At 44.9% G+C, this 20,385-nt stretch overlaps 1 protein-coding gene across 2 annotated transcripts in view; it reads right to left on the minus strand.

The window, feature by feature from the left end:
- Positions 1-20,385, minus strand: part of LOC138638126 (probable cation-transporting ATPase 13A4) — a 355,111-nt gene that overhangs the window by 12,810 nt on the left and 321,916 nt on the right. For both annotated transcript variants that reach the window (XM_069727157.1, XM_069727156.1), the window contains exon 29: positions 16,898-16,978. In XM_069727157.1, coding sequence (XP_069583258.1) covers positions 16,898-16,978 — 81 coding nt within the window. The remainder of the gene's footprint in view (positions 1-16,897; positions 16,979-20,385) is intronic.

The following is a 20,385-nucleotide window of genomic DNA, read 5'->3' on the forward strand; positions in this document are numbered from 1 at the left end:
AAGGAGGGCAACAAAATTAATAAAGGGGATGGGAGAACTACAATACCCAGATAGATTAGCGAAATTAGGATTATTTAGTCTAGAAAAAAGACGACTGAGGGGCGATCTAATAACCATTTATAAGTATATAAGGCGACAATACAAATATCTCGCTGAGGATCTGTTTATACCAAGGAAGGTGACGGGCACAAGGGACCATTGTTTGCGTCTGGAGGATAGAAGGTTTTTTCACCAACATAGAAGAGGATTCTTTACTGGTAGGGCAGTGAGAATCTGGAATTGCTTGCCTGAGGAGGTGGTGATGGCGAACTCAGTCGAGGGGTTCAAGAGAGGCCTGGATGTCTTCCTGGAGCAGAACAATATTGTATCATACAATTATTAGGTTCTGTAGAAGTATGTAGATCTGGGGATTTATTATGATGGCATATAGGCTGAACTGGATGGACAAATGTCTTTTTTCGGCCTTACTAACTATGTTACTATGTTACTATGTTACACAGGTCTGCAAAATAAATTTTTCAAGAGCTTTTTTGGTTATTCCATGTAATCTTTGTTTTTAAGTGTGCTGAATCTGAAAATGACCTCCGTTTTTTCATAGGACCTCGCGTTTTCTGACAAATTAAGTAACTATGTTAAATAAGACAATACCTCAAAATAAATGAAAATAGACTCATTAATTTTTTATTACAAATGTTTCATGAAAATCATTTTTTAACTGCAATGAGCTCACTAACACACAATAAAATCGATTCTTCTTCCCGGTGAGGCTTCTCTTGGTACATTTACGCTTGTGAGTTGCATCTGGAATGTCTCTCTGAAGCGTCCAACAGTAGTCTGCCATCATTGTAATGCTCCATCTTCCCTGGTATCTTCTTTCCATCTCTTTAATGTCCTGGTGGAATCGTTCACCTTGCTCTTCACTCACAGCTCCCAAATTTTCAGGAAAGTTGTAAAGGTGGGAATGTAAGGAAATGCACTTTCAAACTCATCAGGCAACCTAAAGCTTGAAATGCTTTCAGCATTCGTCCGACGATTTTTTTGTAGTGAGTTTGTTATTGCTTAAATTTTCTCTACGACCCCTTTAAATGCAAACCACCCTTCTTTTTGAGGATGTGTAATGGTATTGATAAACTCTTGATCAGCTTGATCCGCTGAGCCATAATGCTAATTTTGGGAAACACGGTTGAATATGACAAGCTAACACGAACTGAGATATAAAAGTGTGAACAGGCGAGAACCAAGATAAAACAATTGAATCAAGCCCGAAAATGTCAGAGCCTGCTCGTTCAGCTTGCAACATGTTGATGCTGGTTTTATTGGCTCACTCTGAAAGTTATTTTCTTTGAAAGTTATATTTTTGGGGCATTGTATATCTTCAATGCATTGATGTGAATTAATTAATAGTAATTTTGACTTTCAAAACCCTAAGAAAAAAAAATACCAAAAATTGAGAAAATATACTAAATTTGAAAAGAATTTTGCATTTTGTGGCAAATCATGACGTCCAGAATTTTTTTCAATATTTTTTTTTGTTTTCAGCACACCAAAATACATGGAAATTAGATGAAAATAATCAAACAGCTTTTTAGTCGCAGACCTGTGTTGTTATTATTATTATTATTATTATTATTATGCTCCAGGAAGACATCCAGGCCTCTCTTGAACCCCTCGACTGAGTTCGCCATCACCACCTCCTCAGGCAAGCAATTCCAGATTCTCACTGCCCTAACAGTAAAGAATCCTCTTCTATGTTGGTGGAAAAACCTTCTCTCCTCCAGACATAGAGAATGCCCCCTTGTGACCCTTCAAATTCCTTGGTATAAACAGATCCTCAGAGAGATATTTGTATTGTCCCCTTATATACTTATACATGGTTATTAGATCGCCCCTCAGTCGTCTTTTTCCAAGACTAAATAATCCTAATTTTGCTCATCTATCTGGGTATTGTAGTTTCACCATCCCCTTTATTAATTTTGTTTCCCTCCTTTGTACTCACTCTAGTTACATACATTAAATCATTTCTGAGCACCGGTGCACAAAACTGTACACAGTAGTACTCCATGTGTGGTCTAACCAGGGATTTGTACAGAGTCAGTATAATCTTCTCATCATGTGTATCCAGACCTCTTTTAATGCACCCCATGATCCTGTTTGCCTTGGCAGCCCCTGCCTGAAACTGGCTGCTCCAGGTAAGTTTATCATTGAATAGTATCCCCAAGTCCTTCTCCATGTCCGGTTTACCCAGTGGTTTCTGGTTCAGTGTGTAATGGTGATATTGATTCCTTCTTCCCATGTGTATAACCTTACATTTATCATTGTTAAACCTCATCTGCCACCTTTCGGCCCAAGTATCCAACTTTTCCAGATCCATCTGTAGTAGAATACTATCTTCTTTTTTATTGACTGCTTTACATAGTTTTGTATCATCTGCAAATCTTGATATTTTACTGTGTAAACCTTCTACCAGATCGTTAATAAACATGTTGAAGAGAACAGGTCCCAACACCGACCCCTGCGGTACCCCACTGGTCACAGCGACCCAGTTAGAGACGATATCATTTATAACCACCCTCTGCTTTCTATCACTAAGCCAGTTACTAACCCATTTACACACATTTTCCCCCAGACCCAGCATTCTCATTTTGTGTACTATCTAGTGATGAGCAAGCACTAAAATGCTCTGGTGTTTGTTGCTCGGGTCGAGCAAATTGGAATACTAGGGTACTCGACCCTAGCAACGAGCCCAATGTAAGTCTATGGGAAACCCGAGTATTTTTACCGCTATCCTCCCTGGGGGTCTTTTAAGGTCTAAAACATCAGAAAATGATGGAAACACTGCACAAATGACACAGGAACATCATTTGGATCGCCCCTGGAAGCATTTCTGACTCCTATGTGACAGCTGCAAGCAATGTTGTCAGAGTTTCACATTATTTTTACAGGTGCACCAACAAACATACCATAACGTAACCAAAATGGATTTGTCTGTGAAATATGTTAAGGTACATCCTTTCCAGGCTAATGACTTGTATATAAGGCAAAAATAATTTATCCCAGACCAAAATGTTCCTCCACCACTTGGACTATGTTCACACAGTGTTTTTGATGCATTTTTCAACTTTAACATTGCTTTCAACCAATACAAATGCATTCACTGGGAAATGTCATTGTAACATTCAACAACCCTAGCTTGTCATGTGGTGTGTGACACATAAGGAGACACATCTTGTTTCATTTGTGAAGGAAGGACTCTTAAAGTCACAAAGCTTACTTTTAGAGGGGCATCAGGCAGAATTAATATTCTTAAAGGGCCATTATTAAATAGTGGGTCTCCTATGCTGCTATTGCCTATGCAGTGAATGGCTGGGCTGCCAAGAATTACGATGCACCCCAATACCCCTTTCATGAGAGATACAGGTGAGCTTCGTGAAAAAATGTTGCATTGAATGCAAGGCCTGCCCTGCTATCAAGTCATATGCACCCCAATAAGCCTTTGAACCCACTTCATATTCTTCAGTTGGTCCTGCCATACTGTTTTATTGTGTATTAACTGCAAGGCCTGCCCTGCTACCAAGTCATATGCACTTCAAGAATCCTTTGAACCCAGGTACTGGATCGCCACAGGAAAACCCAGTTCACATTCTTCAGTTGGTCCTGCCATACTGTTTTCTTACGTATTGACTGCAAGGCCTGCCCTGCCAACCAGTCATATGCACCCCAATAAGCCTTTGTACGCAGGTACTGGATGGCCACAGGAAATCCCACTTCACATTCTTCAGTTGGTCCTGCCATACTGTTTCCTTATTCATTGAATGCAAGGGCCGCCTTGACCCAAAATTGCACTGACCCCAATTCCCCCTTGGAAGAAACATGGAGGAGGGCCTCATAAAAAAAATATCATTACAAAGGAGCAGGTCTCCGAGACTCGTATGCCCATACACTAAGTTCATGGGCTGAAAAACATTTCCCCATGGAGGGGTACATTTTTAAAAAATATTTAATGGGGATGATAGACACCCTTGCCAATAAATTGACTGTATGTAGCAGCACGGAACAAGTGAACCCTGGTGATCTAGTATTTGAAAATAATGAGCAGTGGAGGAAGGCCTCATTAAAAACTAGGCTCAATGTAAAGGAACAGAACACGTTAAGCGTGGTGATCTAGTGGTGGAGAAAGAGGAGACATTGCTGAAGGCCTCATTGAATACTAGGCCTAATGCAAAGGAATGTGTCTCCTAGACTTGTAATGCCCATACACACAGTGCATGGGCCGACAAACATTTCCCCAAGGGGGATACATTTTTAAAAAATATACTATGGGCATCATAGACACCCTCGCCAAACAATGGACTGCCTATAGCAGGACAGAACAAGTTAAGCATGGTGATCTAGTGGTGGAGAATGAGGAGACATTGCTGAAGGCCTCATTGAAAACTAGAACCAATGTAAAGGAGTGTGTCTCCTAGACTTGTAATGCCCATACACGCAATGCATGGGCTGACAAACATTTCACTTTGGGGGATACATTCTTTTAAAATATACTATGGGCATCATAGACACCCTTGCCAAAAATTGGACTGCCTAAAGCAGGACAGAACACGTTAAGCGTGGTGATCCAGGGTTGGAGAATGAGGAGACATTGCTGAAGGCCTCATGAAAAACTAGGCCAAATGTAAAGGAGTGTGTCTCTTGGAATGAGGAGACAAAAGGCGAAATCATACTGAAAAAAAAAGAAAAAAGTAAAGGATGGGAATCCACCGATGAAAGTAAGTATATATATACTCAAAAAAAAACAAAAAAAAAAGGAAAAGCAGCACAAAGCACAAAATAATTGAAAAAAAGTGGCTTGACAAAGGATAACACATCCGAAACGTTGCCATGCCGTTCGGCCATTAAAGTCCACTTTTTTTCAATTATTTTGTGCTGCTTTTCCTTTTTTTTGAGTTTATTACTTTTTGACCATTGGATTGCTGGTCGGAAGAGCTCTGCATGCCTTGTAAGGTAGTAATTTGATGCTGTTCCAATGTTTTCACACATATATATATATATATATATATATATACACACTGGTGTACACTGGGTCATAAAAGGACGGTGCAGAGATATTAAAACTGGAATATATCAGAATAAATGGGAAAATATACGTACATCTCATTTTTTTGACAGTTCCCCCTGGGGGAGTTTATTTTGGTCTCTAATTAGTAAGAGGCATCAGAAAAACACCCTTACACAAAAATTTTGTGACTTTTGCATCATGGAATATGTTCACCCTGGTGTTGTACTGTTTGTGGATGATGAGAATCACACCAAACAGACAAAATCAGGAAGCGGATGTGTGGTTGGGGAGAGGCGCATGACAATACAGCTCTACAAAAAACACAATGTATTAGAGGTTATGTTTTGATGTTTTCACTTGGTGGTGTACAGAAATCTTGCCCAATCCAGCCCTTGTTCATTTTTTATAAGAGTCAGCCTGACTTTTTCAGTTGACAGGTGGATCTGTTATAATTCCACCAGCAGCACTAAAAACCCGCTCTGACAGAACGCTAGCAGCAGGGCAGGCTAGGACCCCAAAGGCGAGAGAGCAAGTTCATGCCACATGTTCAGCATGGATACCCAATAATTAAAAGACACAGAGGAATCCCGGAGGACATTTGTACGATCTGCAAGGTACTCCCTCAGCCTCTTCCCAAATATTGCATTTCTTGTGACAGCACCCCTTGCCTCTGTGCCGGCACGATGGGAGGGTCTGAGAAAACTGTCCCAGAACTTTGCCATTGTTACCCTGTCTGAGCTGGATTGTACTGCTTTCTCTCTCGCTTGGACTCCTTGGTAGTACAACAAACTCTGACGTCTGCTGTCAGCATTCTCACATGGGAATTTTGTAAATAATTCTGCTATAAAGGCCCTCTGGTACTGCAACATTTTAGTACACCTCTCTGCCTCTGGCAGAAGAGCTTGAAAGTTCTCCCTGTAGCTTGGGCCTAGAAGTGATACCAACCAGTAATGAGTGTTAACAAAACTTTTTGTAATGCGAGGGTCACGTGAAACGCAGCACAACATAAAGTCAGCCATGCGTACCAGACTGCAAACAGGCAAGACTTCCGTGTCCTCATCAACAGGACTGACCATGCTGTCCTCATCCTCATCATCCTCCCTGTCTTCAGGCCTTCCCCGCTGAACAGACGGTATGACAGCTGTGCTTGTAGTACTGTCTGTAGGACATGAAAGTAGCTCCTGTTCCTTCTCCTCCTCCTCCTCATTATTTACCAATTCACGTTGGGAAGACATGAGGCTGGGCTGAGTGTCATCCCCCTGTATTGTTCCTTGCTCGTGCTTTGCCTGCAATGTATCCTCTTTAATTGTGAGCAGAGAGGTTTTCAGAATGCAGAGAAGCCGGATGGTGATTAATGGCTAATTATGGCGTCATCGACGCTCACCATCTTGATGCAGTCCTCAAATTTTTGGAGGATGGTACATATGTCTGACACCCATGTCGACTCCTGAGGTCTTGTGTGGAGTCTGAACTGAATATCAATGGCCTTGTTGATGTTGGTAGTCAACAACTGCCCTCTTCTGCTCACAAATGTTTCCAACATATGCAGTGTAGAGTTCCAACGCGTGGGGACGTCACACACCAGTCAGTGAGCTGGAAGCTGCAAATGCTGCTGAAGCATGGCAAGGGCAGCTGAAGCTGTAGCTGACTTTCTAAATTGGGCAGACAGATGGCGCACTTTCAGTAGCAGATCCAGTAGCTCCGGGTAGCTTTTCAGAAAACGTTAAACCACGAGGTTAAGCACATGGGCCAGGCAAGGTACGTGTGCGAGCTCACCTTGCCTCAGAGCCGCCACCAGGTTCCAGCCATTGTTACACATGACCATGCCTGACCAGCGGTGTCATTCAAATACCTGACTGCTCTTTCAGCGCTGTCCACATCTCTTCTGCATTGTGCGGTTTGTCACCTATGCAGATTAGCTTGAACACAGCCTGTTGCTGCTTGGCTGAGGCAGTGCTGCAGTGCTTCCAGCTTCTAACTGATGTGTTGATATAGAGATGGAGGCTGAAGAGGAGGAGGAAGAGGTGCAGGAGCTGTAGACTATGGGAGCAACCTTGATTGATGTAGGGCCCGCAATCCTCGGTATAGTGAGGAAGTAATCCATTCCAAGGTCCAACTGGAACCCAGCTTCCACTATCTTAATCCAGTGTGCCGTCAGTGAGATGTACCGTCCCTGCCCACAAGCACTTGTCCACGTGTCCGTGGTTAGGTGAACTTTCCCAGGAACAGCATTGTTGAGGGCACAGGTAATGTTGTGGGACACATGCTGGTGTAATGCGGGGATGGCACAACGGGAGAAATAATGGGGACTGGGTACCGAGTACCTTGGGACAGCCACCACCATTCCAATGACTGGGGTATAGACAACTGAAGGCTGTGCTGGGACAAGGACGTGGACGGGCTTGATGATGGTGCTGCTTGACTGTCGGGCAACAGCAGGTGCAGGGCTAGAGGCATCTTCACATGCAGGGTGGACTGAGGATTGACGTCTACGCAAACCAGTGGAAGAAGCAGTGGTGTCACCTGCAGACAGTGTTCCTGGAGCCTGGCGTTCGGCCCACAAAGTTGGGTGCTTTGCTGCCATGTGCCTGATTGCCTTGCGCAGGAGTGAACTACGGAGGACATAGAATGAACTTCAATCCAATATTGCGGCCAGCATGCAGCCCGTGGGTAAGGAAAGAGTGAATCTAACACCCAAAAACTCCACCCATATGACCGAAAACCGGTCCCGCCAAATTCAGGTGACAGGTTCCCTTTAAGTCTGAAAGTGCTGCTCCTCTGGTTGGATTCTGCACCAATTGTGAAAGATAATTTTTCTTGGTTATTAGCAGAAACCTGTTGCCTTTATGGGTATCACAGGTCTCTGTTTCCCAGTTAATATCTCAGTAGTTAAAGTTCCCCATAACAAGGACTTCATTATGGGTTGCAGCTTCATCAATCAGCCTTAGTAGTAGATTTTCCATGATTTATGTTATACTTGGGGGTTTGTAACAGACCTCCAATAACAATTTTGTTACTATTTTTCCCTCCATGTATTTCGTCCCACATGGACTCAACATCCTCATTCCCTTCGCAAATATCCTCCCTTTAAGTGGACTTTAGACAAGACTTTACATAAAGATAAACCCCTCCTCCTCTCCGTTTTTTGCGATCCTTTCTAAACAGACTGTAACCCTGTAAGGTAACTGCTCAGTCATAGCTTTCATCTAACCATGTCTCGGTTATTCCCACATTGTCATAGTTACATGTAGATATTTCTGCTACTAGTTCTTCCATCTTGTTTGTCAGGCTTCTGGCATTTGTGAGCATGTAGTTTAGAAGATTTTGTTTTGTTCCAATCTCCTTCCTGTGGATTGTTTTAGAAATTTGCTTACCTCCCTTCCGAGTATGTTGTCTTGGGTCTTCTTTGCCGCACCTCATATCCTTCATCAGTATATTTTCTGGCCTCATGCTGAAGTCTAATGTTTTTCTTCCCATCCCCTCTTCTTCTAGTTTAACAACCTTCTAATTAGTATAGTGAGTCTTCGGGTGAATGTGTTTTTCCCAGGTTTGTTGAGGTGTAGCCCATCTCTGGCGAGGAGTCAGTCGTACAAGTAATTCACACCATGGTCCAGGAATCCAAATCTTTGATGACTGCACCATCGTCTTAGCCAGTTGTTCGCATCAAGGATCCTGTTCCATCTCCTGGTGCCATGCCCGTCTACTTTTAAGGATAACAGAAAAAACTACCTGTGCATCCAGTTCCTTTACTTTTTTCCCCAACTCATCAATGTCCTTGCAGATTGTCAGTAGGTCATTCCTTGCTGTGTCATTGGTGCCAACATGTATCAGATTCAGAAGAAATGGTTGGACATCCTTGGAATTGAAGAGCTTTGGTATCCTATTGGTCACATTCTTGATCTTTGCACCTGGCAGGCAGCATACTTCTCTTGCGATTATGTCCGGTCTGCAGATTGCTGCTTCTGTGCCTCTCAGTAGTGAGTCTCCCACCACTACCACTCTTCTTAACTTCTTGGCTGTACTTTTTGCTGTCACTTCTGGGTGTTGCTGTGTGCACTCTTCTTCTTTGCTTGCTGGTTTACACCGACCACAAAAATTTGGTCTACATACAGACTACCCAGCGGCTAAATTCTTGCCAGGCTAGATGGTCCCTGTTCTTCTCCCGGTTCCATTTCACCCTCCATTTTCTCTCCGGGGAGAACATTTGTGTCGATGCACTCTCCCTCTCCGTAGTGTAATCAGCGGAGGAGGAGGAACCTCGGCTTATTGTCCCTTCCAAGAGGATGAGGACCGTGGCCCCGATTTTGCTAGAGTCTGTGCCCCCGAGCAAGACTTTTGTGCCATCAAATCTGCGACTGGAGGTTCTCTCTTGGGCTCACTCATCCAGGGTGGGTGGAAACTTTGGGACCAAAAGGACATTTGAGCTTCTGGCGAGGACATAGTGGTGGCCGCATATGGCCCTTGACGTCAGAGAATATATTCGGGCGTGTGTCTCCTGCGCCAAGAATAAGTCTCCTCGACAATGGCCAGCTGGGTTACTTTACCCCTTGCCGGTGGTGGACAGGCCCTGGAAGATGGACTTTGTGGTGGGCTTACCCAAGTCCCGTGGCTGCACCATCATTTGGGTAATCACTGACTATTTTTGCAAAATGGTGCCCTTGGTGCCTCTTCCACAGCTACCTTCTGCACGGGCATTGGCAGCGTTGTTTATTAAACACATTTTCTGCCTACACGGTATGCCAGACAAAATTGTCAGGGACCGGGGTCCCCAGTTTGCGTATCGGTTCTGGAGAGAGCTCTGTCATCTGCTCAGCATCAAGCTGAATCTCTCTTCAGCATACCATCCCAAGACAAATGGGTTGGTAGAGAGGGCCAACCAAACCCTGGTCACATATCTGCACATTTTGTTTCTGTTAGGCAGGATGACTGGGCATCCTTGCTACCATGGGCGTAGTTTGCGCTAAGCAATGCCATAGCCGACTCCACTGGACAGACCCCATTCCTTCTTAACTACGGCCAGCATCCGCGGGTTCCTGTGCCTATGCCCATGGCTTCCGCCGATTCCAGGGTGGCAGACTGGGCTGTGGAGGCACGTGACATTTGGGACTGCACTCAGGATGCCATCCAGTCTTCCAAGGAGAGAATGAGGTCCTCCGCCGATGCACATCGGCGCCCCGCTCCGACCTTTGCTCCTGACGACTTAGTGTGGCTCTCCGCCCATAACATCCGGCTGTGGGTTGAGTTCAATAAGTTTGCACCTTGCTACTTGGGTCTCTTTCAGGTCCTGGAACAGGTTAACCCTGTGGTCTACCGTCTGGCCCTTTCTCCACGCCTAGGTATCACTGACACCTTTCATGTGTCTCTTCTAAAGCCCGTTCACATGTCCTGGTTTTCTGAGTCATCTGCCGGGACATCGGGTTTATCTACGGATGATTATGAGGTGAAAGCTATCTTGGGGTGTAAGGTGGTACGTGGCACAACATTTTTTTGGGTGGATTGGAAGGACTATGGCCCAGAGGACAGGTCCTGGGAGCCTGCTGAGCTCATTTGGGCTCCGCAACTCATTGCTGCCTTCGAGCATAGCGAGGCCGAAGGAGGGGGGCCCTAGGAGGGGGGGTAATGTTAGGTGTTGAGTTCCTGCTGCTGCACAGGGGGAATCTCGAACCATCTCTGCTGCGGTCTCCCATTCTCCTCCAGCTGCAATCGAGCCTGCTCAGCGGAGACGTCGGTCCCAGCGCCTGGCTCGGACAGATGCTGCGCGTTTGGTTACTGCTGCCCTTCCAGGCTCAGCCATTATAACCAATACTGTTTAGCGGCGAGCAGATGTCACTAGGACTAAGTCCTCCTTTTCGCCTTCTGAGCATGCCCAAGGGAAAATCTCTAACTGGAGGTCGGAGGTCACACACTCAGGTCCTGTAGCAGCTCCTATTGGTCCACCAGGAAGGTCCTGAAGTGCTGCAGCTATAAAAGGTTTGCATGGCCGCTCTGCCATGCGCTAGTATAATTCAGTATTTGTGTGTGTGTGGGTGTATGCCTGTTCTGGTGAAAGCTCCGAATCATTCCCATCCCTAGAGTTGTTGAATGCTCGCAGTGTTGCAGCTGTCTAGCGCCAGATAGTGCCATCCAGCACCAGGCACAAAATATACTGCGTCTATCCTGCAATGACTGCTGCTGTTGTACTGTACGCACTCTGGGCAGCTATCTTTATCATCTCCTGACAATCTGTCAGTGCAGGGTGGGAACTCCCGTTTGATCCCATCATTTGACTCAGGGCGTCCTCAGGTGCGGGCTCAAAAGCCACTGAGGGTCAGAACGGGATCAACCACCAGCATAGTGGGGGTGAGTTGCAGGGATCCCACTAGTATCCATTTGCTGCGTCCTGTGAATGCTAACAGGGCACAGCGCTATCTTTAATCCCGGCGACTCTGTGAAGCAACAGAGTTTGCTCCTATACAGACAGGGTGACGGTACCCGCGTCTATTCAGGCTTTGCACCGCCATATATTGCCGCCATTTACTAGCAGCAGGTTCCACTCCTGCACGGTGAACCCCGGGCTGCGAACGCACCTAAACTATCTCTATATTTACTCAGTGCGTTCCGCCAGCCCTAACAGTGGGTTGGGTGAGGGCTTATTTTTTGCGTGCTGAGCTGACGTTTTTAATGATACCATTTTGGTGCAGATACGTTGTTTGATCGCGCGTTATTGCATTTTAATGCAATGTCGCGGCGACCAAAAAAACGTAATTCTAGTGTTTCGATTTTTTTCTCACTACGCTGTTTAGCCATCAGGTTAATGCTTTTTTTATTGATGGATTGGCCGATCCTGAACGCGGCGATACAAAATATGTGTAGGTTTGATTTTTCTTTTTATTGTATTTTGAATGGGGCGAAAGGGGGGTGATTTAAACTTTTATATTTTTTTTTCTTTCTTCATCTTTTTTTAAACTTTTTTTTTTTACTTTTGCCATGCTTCAATAGCCTCCATGGGAGGCTAGAAGCTGGCATAGCCTGATCGGCTCTGCTACATAGCAGCGATCATCAGATCGCTCCTATGTAGATGAATTGCAGGCTTGCTATGAGCGCCGACCACAGGGTGGCGCTCACAGCAAGCTGGCATCAGTAACCATAGAGGTCTCAAGGAGACCTATGGTTACTATGCCGATGCATCGCTGACCCCCGATCATGTGACGGGGGTCGGCGATGCGCGCATTTCCGGCTCGATGGCCAGAAGCGCCGGTTAAATACCGCTGTCAGCATTTGACAGCGGCATTTAACTAGTTAATAGCAGCGGGTGAATCGCGATTTCACCCGCTGCTATTGCGGGCACATGTCAGCTGTTCAAAACAGCTGACATGTCCCGGCTTCGATACGGGCTCACCACCGGAGCCCACATCAAAGCAGGGGATGGATCCGACCTCCGCTGTAATAGTATGGTGGAGGTCGGTAAGGGGTTAATTGTTCTTTCAGTATTTATATATGCCATCTATTGCCAATCATGGCCACGTCACTTCTGGAGAGCTTAACAATGTGTTGTGGCACCGATATTTAGTATACTGAAGACCACATGGTTGCATGTGCACGTTACTCAGTCATCAATGGCTGTCACTTATCCTTTCCAGTGCCTGGTGAGTCCATTTTAACCAGTTATGCTTTCCTTCCAGCACATCCAATTTGGACTTTATCCTCATCTTCTGACGGCAGTGATCCATTCTATTTACGACCCTAGAGCCTACCTTACACACTACGGTGGACATTCATTACTATTTTACATGCTCATATAAGTTCTATAAATTGTAGACACCATTTCTATATGGATTTCCTGCTTGCTTCTTATATGATCTAGTCACAGATTACTACTTTCTTTTTCCTGTTGTTTTGTACTGCTATATTCTGTATTCACATACGGTGAGCAAATCTGAGGACGTGTTTTGTAATGGTTATGTCCGCTTTTTCAGAATGTTCACCCAATTATCAGTTACCGTATGTACTCGAGTATTAGCCGAGATTTTCAGCCCATTTTTTTAGGCTGAAAGTGCCCCTCTCGGCTTATACTCGTCATTGTCATTGTCCCTGGGGGGGTCAGCGGGGGAGGGGGAGCAGCGGCTGTCACATACTCATCTGCTCCTGGCACGGTCCCTGCATCTCCTATGGTCTCTGGCTGACAGCTCATTACAGCAATGAATATGGACCCAACTCCACTCCCATAGGGGTGGAGCCGCATATTCATTACTGTAACGAGTAGTACCATGTGACTGCTCAATACAGGAAGAAGCTGTCAGTGCCCGGAGAACCACGGACGTGCAGGGACCGCACCAGGAGCAGGTGAGTATAATGGGGAGGGGGAGCGCTGCACAATAGTCACCTGTCCCACGTTCCGACGCCGCTCCGTCTTCCACGTTCTCTGCAGTGACGCTCAGGTCAGAGGGCGCGATGACGTAGTTAGTCCACGCCCTCTGCCTGAACGTTAGTGCAGAGGACGCGAAAGACACAGCAGCGCCGGAACGAGGGCAGGTGAATATTGCAAGTGCCGGGGGCCTAAACGACGAGAGATGCGTATGTCATTTTTTTTAATCACAGCAACAGCATATGGGGCAAATATCTCTATGGAGCATCTTATGGGGCCATAATCAACGTTTGTGCAGCATTATATTGGGCAAATGTCTCTATGGAGCATCTTATGGAGCCATAATCATAATTTGTGCAGCACTATATGGGGCAAATATCTTTCTGGAGCATCTTATAGGGTCATAATCAACGTTTGTGCAGCATTATATGGGGCAAATGTCTCTATGGAGCATCTTATGGAGCCCTTATTAACCTTTATGCAGTACTGTATGGGGCAAATGTGCCTATGGAGCATCTTAATGGGCCAAAATCACCATTTGCACAGCATTATATGGGGTAAATATCTTTATGGAGGATCTTATGGGGCCATAATCAATGTTTGTGCAGCATTATATGTGGCAAATTTGTCTATGGAGCATCTTATGGGGCCATTATTAACCTTTGTGTAGCATTAAATGGGGCATATTTTAATATGGAGCATCTTATGGGGGCCCATCATAAACTGTATGGAGCATTATATGGGGCTCCTGATTCAATATGGATATTCAAAAACACTTAACCTACTGATATCTCAATTAATTTAACTTTTATTGGTATCTATTTTTATTTTTGAAATTTATCGGTAGCTGCTGCATTTTCCACCCTAGGCTTATACTCGAGTCAATACGTTTTCTCAGTTTTTTGTGGCAAAATAAGGGGTCTTGGCTTATACTCTGGTCGGCTTATACAGTATGTTTGTTATGACTTTATTTTTAGAATTTACTACACTGGTGGACACAGACAGTAGAGAGCTCCTATGCAAAAACAGTATATGGGCCCTTTGCAAACATATAGCTCATCATAATACAAAATGTCATCTACTTTTGAGGTGGAAATGTTACCCCTTACCTCTTGGTTCCCTGTGTGGCACCAATTATATGTCCACCCCTGCTGTACTTTATTTCTTACAGTGTATTTTTGATAAAGGTCATTGAGAAAAAAAATTCTCAAATGATTTCTGCACTGTGTATTTCACTACACAAATAAAGATTTTCTTCATTATCTACCTAAGGGCTCGTGCAGACTGCCATAGATACTCTCAACTGAGAGAATCAAGACAATTATGCACATGACACTGTGATCAGAGAGTGCTCCGATTCTCTCAGATGAGAAGAAGATGGAGAACAACATTTCTCCCTCTTCCTCATGTGTCAGTGCGCAGAAATCGGACTGCACTCAGAAGTCATGCAAGTGAAGTTCAATGATTTTTACGGACTCCTGCACGACTGAATATTGGATCAAGACAGACTCTGAGCAAGGAAAAATTGGACATGTACATTGCCCCATAGACTAACATAGTTCCAGGTGTGATCCAATGTTTTCACAGATCTCGGGCTGGCGCCATTTTAGCAGGAGGAGTATACAAGGGTAAGCCTTATTGCCACTTTATGAATCTACATTTATTATGTGGATTTTTCCTTCCATGTACATTTACTGTACTATAGATGCTTGGTCATTGTTATCCAACTTCCTTATAAACAGTGTGTTGTCACTAAATATATATTACTTTTGACTACTACTCTCTCTTGCTGTGTTGTCTCCCAACATGTGTTTATTTTATTTTTATCCTTCTTTGTATTTATTTATAATAAAAATTATTCATGTTCTATATTGAGCTAAGTTCTATTTATTGCAGTTTTTCTAATGTTCTAAGTTGCACATAACTACTTAATTATTTGCTTATTTTAGGTATAGTCTTCGTCTTCACTATTTCCTTGGGAAAAACTCATACAATCCCATATTTGCTTGAACAACACTGCCTCTTTTTATCAACATAACCGTATTTTTCAGACTATAAGACACACCGGACCATAAGACGCACCCCAAATTTGGGGTGAAAATTGCAGAAAAAAAGATTTTTTTATAAGATGGGGTCCGTCTTATTGTCCGAATTTACAGTATCTAACCTGAGGGCTGGCGGTGGCAGAGCAGGGTCACAGGAGGCATGGTGTTGGCAGAGGTGCGGTGATGCGGTGGGCGATATGGCGGGCACCTGAGCAGGGTCCCTTCCTGTTTAGGTGGGCGACGCCACGGCCTGGTGTCCATGGGGGGTTGCAGTAGTGCTGTGGTGGCGGAAGAGGTGCAGGGATGATGAGTCACAATGAGTGGTATGGCGTGAGCAGGGTCCCTTCTAAAGGTGAGGTGACGCAGCGGCCCAGTATCCAAGGTAAGCAGTAGAGCCGGGTGAATCATGGCTTTATCGGTGGTGGCAGCCATCTTCCTGAGGCCGTGCATGCGCAGATGATTTGCTCTGCTTCCCAAGGCTTCAGGAAAATGGCCGCGGAAAGCCGCGTGTGCGCAAATGGAGATCGCGGTGGCCATTTTCCTGAAGCTGAGTTCACAGATTTAGATCTCGGCTTCAGGAAAATGGCCGCCAAAATCTCCATCTGGGCACGCGTGGCCTCCCGCGTCTACTTTCCTGAAGCCATGGGAAGCAGAGCACTTCATCTGCGCACGCTCGGCCCCAGGAAGATGGCCACCGCCACCGATAAAGCCATGATTCACCCGGCTCCGCTGCGTGTGGAAGGGACCCCGCTCACTTCGCCTCATCATCCCCGCACCTCTGCCGCCACCGCCACACCACTGCCGGTAAGCCTGCATTCCAACTACAAGATCCACACCCCATTTGCCCCCCCTTTTTTGAGGGGGAAAAAGTGCATCTTGTAGTCCGAAAAATACGGTATGTGTCAGTTGCAATTTTGATCTATTCGGGCAGATAATATGGCCGTCTCCACCTGCCGAGTGACGGATTCTTTTCCATTACATATCTTTTAAGTATCAAAATAAACCCAAATAAAGTGCAAAAGCAATACACAAATATAAGTAGATAACAACACACATCATTAATGGGATAACAAAGCAGACCAACCAGTCCAAGATCGCAGTCCATTAGCCAAACATGGAAGACCACGTTCACATGACCGTATTTATATTTTTTTGTCCCAGTGCTATTCTTGAAGAAAAGCAGTCGGACCAATGTTATTCAATAGGGCTGGTCAGCATAATTGTAGCAATACCAAATTTGTACAGTTTTTTTTAAATGGACAATGGCACCATCTTGTAAGGTTCACCTCCATGCATACATCATTTGATGTACAAGTAACGTGATGTTAATAAACAGTTTTATTTTTGCAGCTTTTTGTTGCACATTTCAAGTTTTTCATTTGAACCCCATAATTATTGTGAAAAAAATTAACATAGTTTGAAACACTATAGTTTTATAATTGGTCATCTTACCTCAACAATGAGAGTTATAAGAAAGAAAAGGATTAACAATATTAGAATCGCTATCCTCCAGATGGTGGGAGTACAGACAAGCTATAATGAGATAAAAACACACAATATTATAATTAAGCAAATTCCATTTAAAAAATATAACTATCTGAATATTTATTTATTTATGTAATGTTCCTTAACCAATTTCCCTGTGTTGCCTTTTGCCTTGGCATAGAGCAAATACAAAGCATAACTTCTTGAATCTATACACTCAACATTGAAATTGCCATACCAAGAGAAAAAGTCATGGAGTTACGGAACTCTTAGGACTGATAGACATGTTAAAGAGAATCTGTTATCACATTTGACCTATCTAACCTAATAATATGAGCATACAGGTTATAGACAGCTGAAAACCGTCATCCCTGTGTGTGTCATATCAGATGTGTTGTTGCTGAGAAATCATCTTTTATCACTTAATAAAAATGACCTCTTCCAGCCTCTGGGGCGGATGATGCTTGGAAATACTGTAACTCTGCCTCCAGAGCTTGTTTTACATGAAAGCTGGAATTACAGTGTAATATGTAATGGCCACTCTCCGCTCTCCTGATCTCACTGCAGACCTCTGTGTGATTATAACTGACAGATCTTGCAGTTTCTTCCTAGCTCCAGCTTCCAGCTCACAGGCAGACAGGGCTGCAATATTGTTACAATACATCAGAGCTGACAGAGAAGCTAAAAATGTGTTTGCAAGAAGACAAATTTAATTTCTCCTGTTCTGTGTTAGTTACTTGTCTCACTGTTAACTTCTCTCCAGAGCCTAGAAGAGGTCATTAATATACTATAGTGATAAAAGATGATTTCTCAGCAACAACACAGCTGAAATGAGACACACAGGTAGGACTTTTTTCAGGAGTCTATAACCTGTATGCCCATATTAATAGTTTAGATAGGTCAAATGTGGTGACAGATTGCCTTTAATGATATTTAAATGATATAAAAATGACAAGAATATTTTCAAAACATCTTGATTTACTCAGCATCGAGTATAAGTGTATGCGCAGGAATACAGTCACGTACACACAATGGCTGCTATCATTTAGCTTATTAATGGTTGCCTAGAATGTTCTTTATAGATAAGTGCACTTTTGTCATACAAATCATCAAGATCCACTACTGGCAGATCGCTATACAATTGCTTACCAATGATGTCTGAGATATGCTCTATAAGTTTGGAGACAATGCAGGCAATGTAGCACATTTAGGGTATGTAAGCAATAGCGTTGAGCGACTTTTACTTTTTTAAGGTCGAGTCGGGTTTCGCAAAACCCGACTTTCTCAAAAGTCGAGTGAAATCGGCCAATTATCTCGAAAAGTCGGGGTCGGGGATCGACCGAAACAGAAAACCCAATGCAAGTCAATGGGAAATATGTAATCCGTAAATCCGTATGGCAACTGACATACGGACAAAAAATCATAAAAACATATGTACTGCTGGATGTCCTCATATGACCTCGAGCGTGGGAACTTTTCTGAATATTTTCCCAGCCTCGAGGTCATGTGAGGACATCCAGCAGAGGGCGCATCACCGCGAATGAAGGTAACTACAGGTCATTGACCTACTTTCCATTCATTCGCTGGGGTTTTACTGGCATGAGCACAGCTGCATTAGCAGAGCTCCTGCCTGTAAAATAATTTAACCCCTTCAGATGGATTTACATCGTGGGACGTGACAGATCATAGGAAGGTATGGGATATTGTTAGCGTTAGGGTTGGCGGAACGCACCGAATATATTTATTAAGAAAGATTGGTGCGTTCGCCACCCGGGATCCACCATGCAGGAAAGAACCTGCTGCTAAGTGAATGGTGGTACTATATGGCGGTACAATGTGATTACACACACGGGTTAACTTCACCCTGTGTGAAGGAAGCGATCCCTGTTAAGTCACAGGGTCGCAGTACCGCACAGAGAGCGCAAGCAAGGAACCACAGAACTCTATCCCAGGACACAGGATTAGAGTTAGTGTAGACCTCTTGCGATCGACACCACAATTGGGGTATAAGAGGTAACTATTATGCACAGAAGTGCATGCTGTGCCACACTAGCGGACGCCACTAACCACCCAGACTTGGTTAAGGTAAGCGCTCTAATAGTGCATGGCGCTGCACTGGCGGTCACAGCAGTTAGACGCTGCTTCGTGTGTTAAAGCTGTGAATTCAGCCAGGCGCTAGATTGCAGCCATACACCTTACGCGAACAGTCATACACAAGGGATGGGTTTTTTAAGGAACGACTTGCACTCATCAACACACACACGATAACAATAGTCAATACTAGTGCATGGCCGTGCGGCCATGCGGACCTTAAATAGTTGCAGCACGTTTAGGACCTTTCAAAGAAGGACCAATGGAGTTGCTGCAGTACCTGAGCATGTGACCCTAGATCTCCACTGTGAGTTCTTGCCCTGGGCATGCTCAGAGTGCAAAGCAGGATTTAGTCCTAGCCCCTACAAGGACCTTAGCTGCAGTATCTGATCATGTGACCCTCGAACTCCACTGAGAGATCTTACTCTGGGCATGCTCAGAACGTGAAAAGCAGGACTTAGTCCCAGAAGCGTCTGCTCGCCGCTGCCCAGCACTGACTTCAATGGCAGAAGCAGGAAATGCAGCAGTAACTCTTAGCACAGAGTCAGACTGAGCGAAACGCTGGGATCGACGTCTCCGCTGAGCAGGCTCCACTGCGGCAGGAGAAGAATGGGAGACTGCAGCGGAAATGGCCCGAGATTCATCCTGTGCAGAGGCAGGAACTCGACCCCTAACATTACCCCCCTCCTAGGGCCTCGCTACGTTCGAAGGCAGCAATGAGCTGCGGAGCCCGAATGTGCGCAGCAGGCTCCCAGGATCGTAACCCCTCCAGTCCACCAAATAAAATTTTTTGTCACGAACCACCTTGCACCCCAAAATAGCGTTCACCTCGTAATCATCCATAGACAAACCCGATGTTCCGGCAGATGACTCAGAAAACCAGGACATGTATACCGGCTTAAAAGGGACAAATGGAAGGTGTCGGTAATACCTAGGCGTGGAGGAAGGGCTAGATGGTAGACCACAGGATTAACCTGTTTGAGGACCTTGAAGGGACCCAAGTAGCGATGTGCAAACTTGGTGGACTCAACACGCAGCCTGATGTTATGAGCGAAGAGCCACACTAAGTCGCCAGGAGCAAAGGTCGGGGCAGGGCGCCGATGTGCATCGGCGGAGGACCTTATTCTCTCCTTGGACACCCGGATGGCATCCTGAGTGTGGTCCCAAATGTCTCGTGCCTCCACTGCCCAGTCTTCCACCCTGGAGTCAGCAGAGGACACGGGCATAGGTACAGGAACCCGCGGATGCTGGCCGTAGTTAAGGAGGAAAGGAGTCTGACCGGTGGATTCGGCTACAGCATTGTTAAGGGCAAACTCTGCCCACGGTAACAAGGATGCCCAGTCATCCTGCCTAGCAGAAACAAA

This window comes from Ranitomeya imitator, chromosome 5 (genome assembly GCF_032444005.1).
Source record: "Ranitomeya imitator isolate aRanImi1 chromosome 5, aRanImi1.pri, whole genome shotgun sequence".
Classification (NCBI taxonomy): domain Eukaryota; kingdom Metazoa; phylum Chordata; class Amphibia; order Anura; family Dendrobatidae; genus Ranitomeya; species Ranitomeya imitator.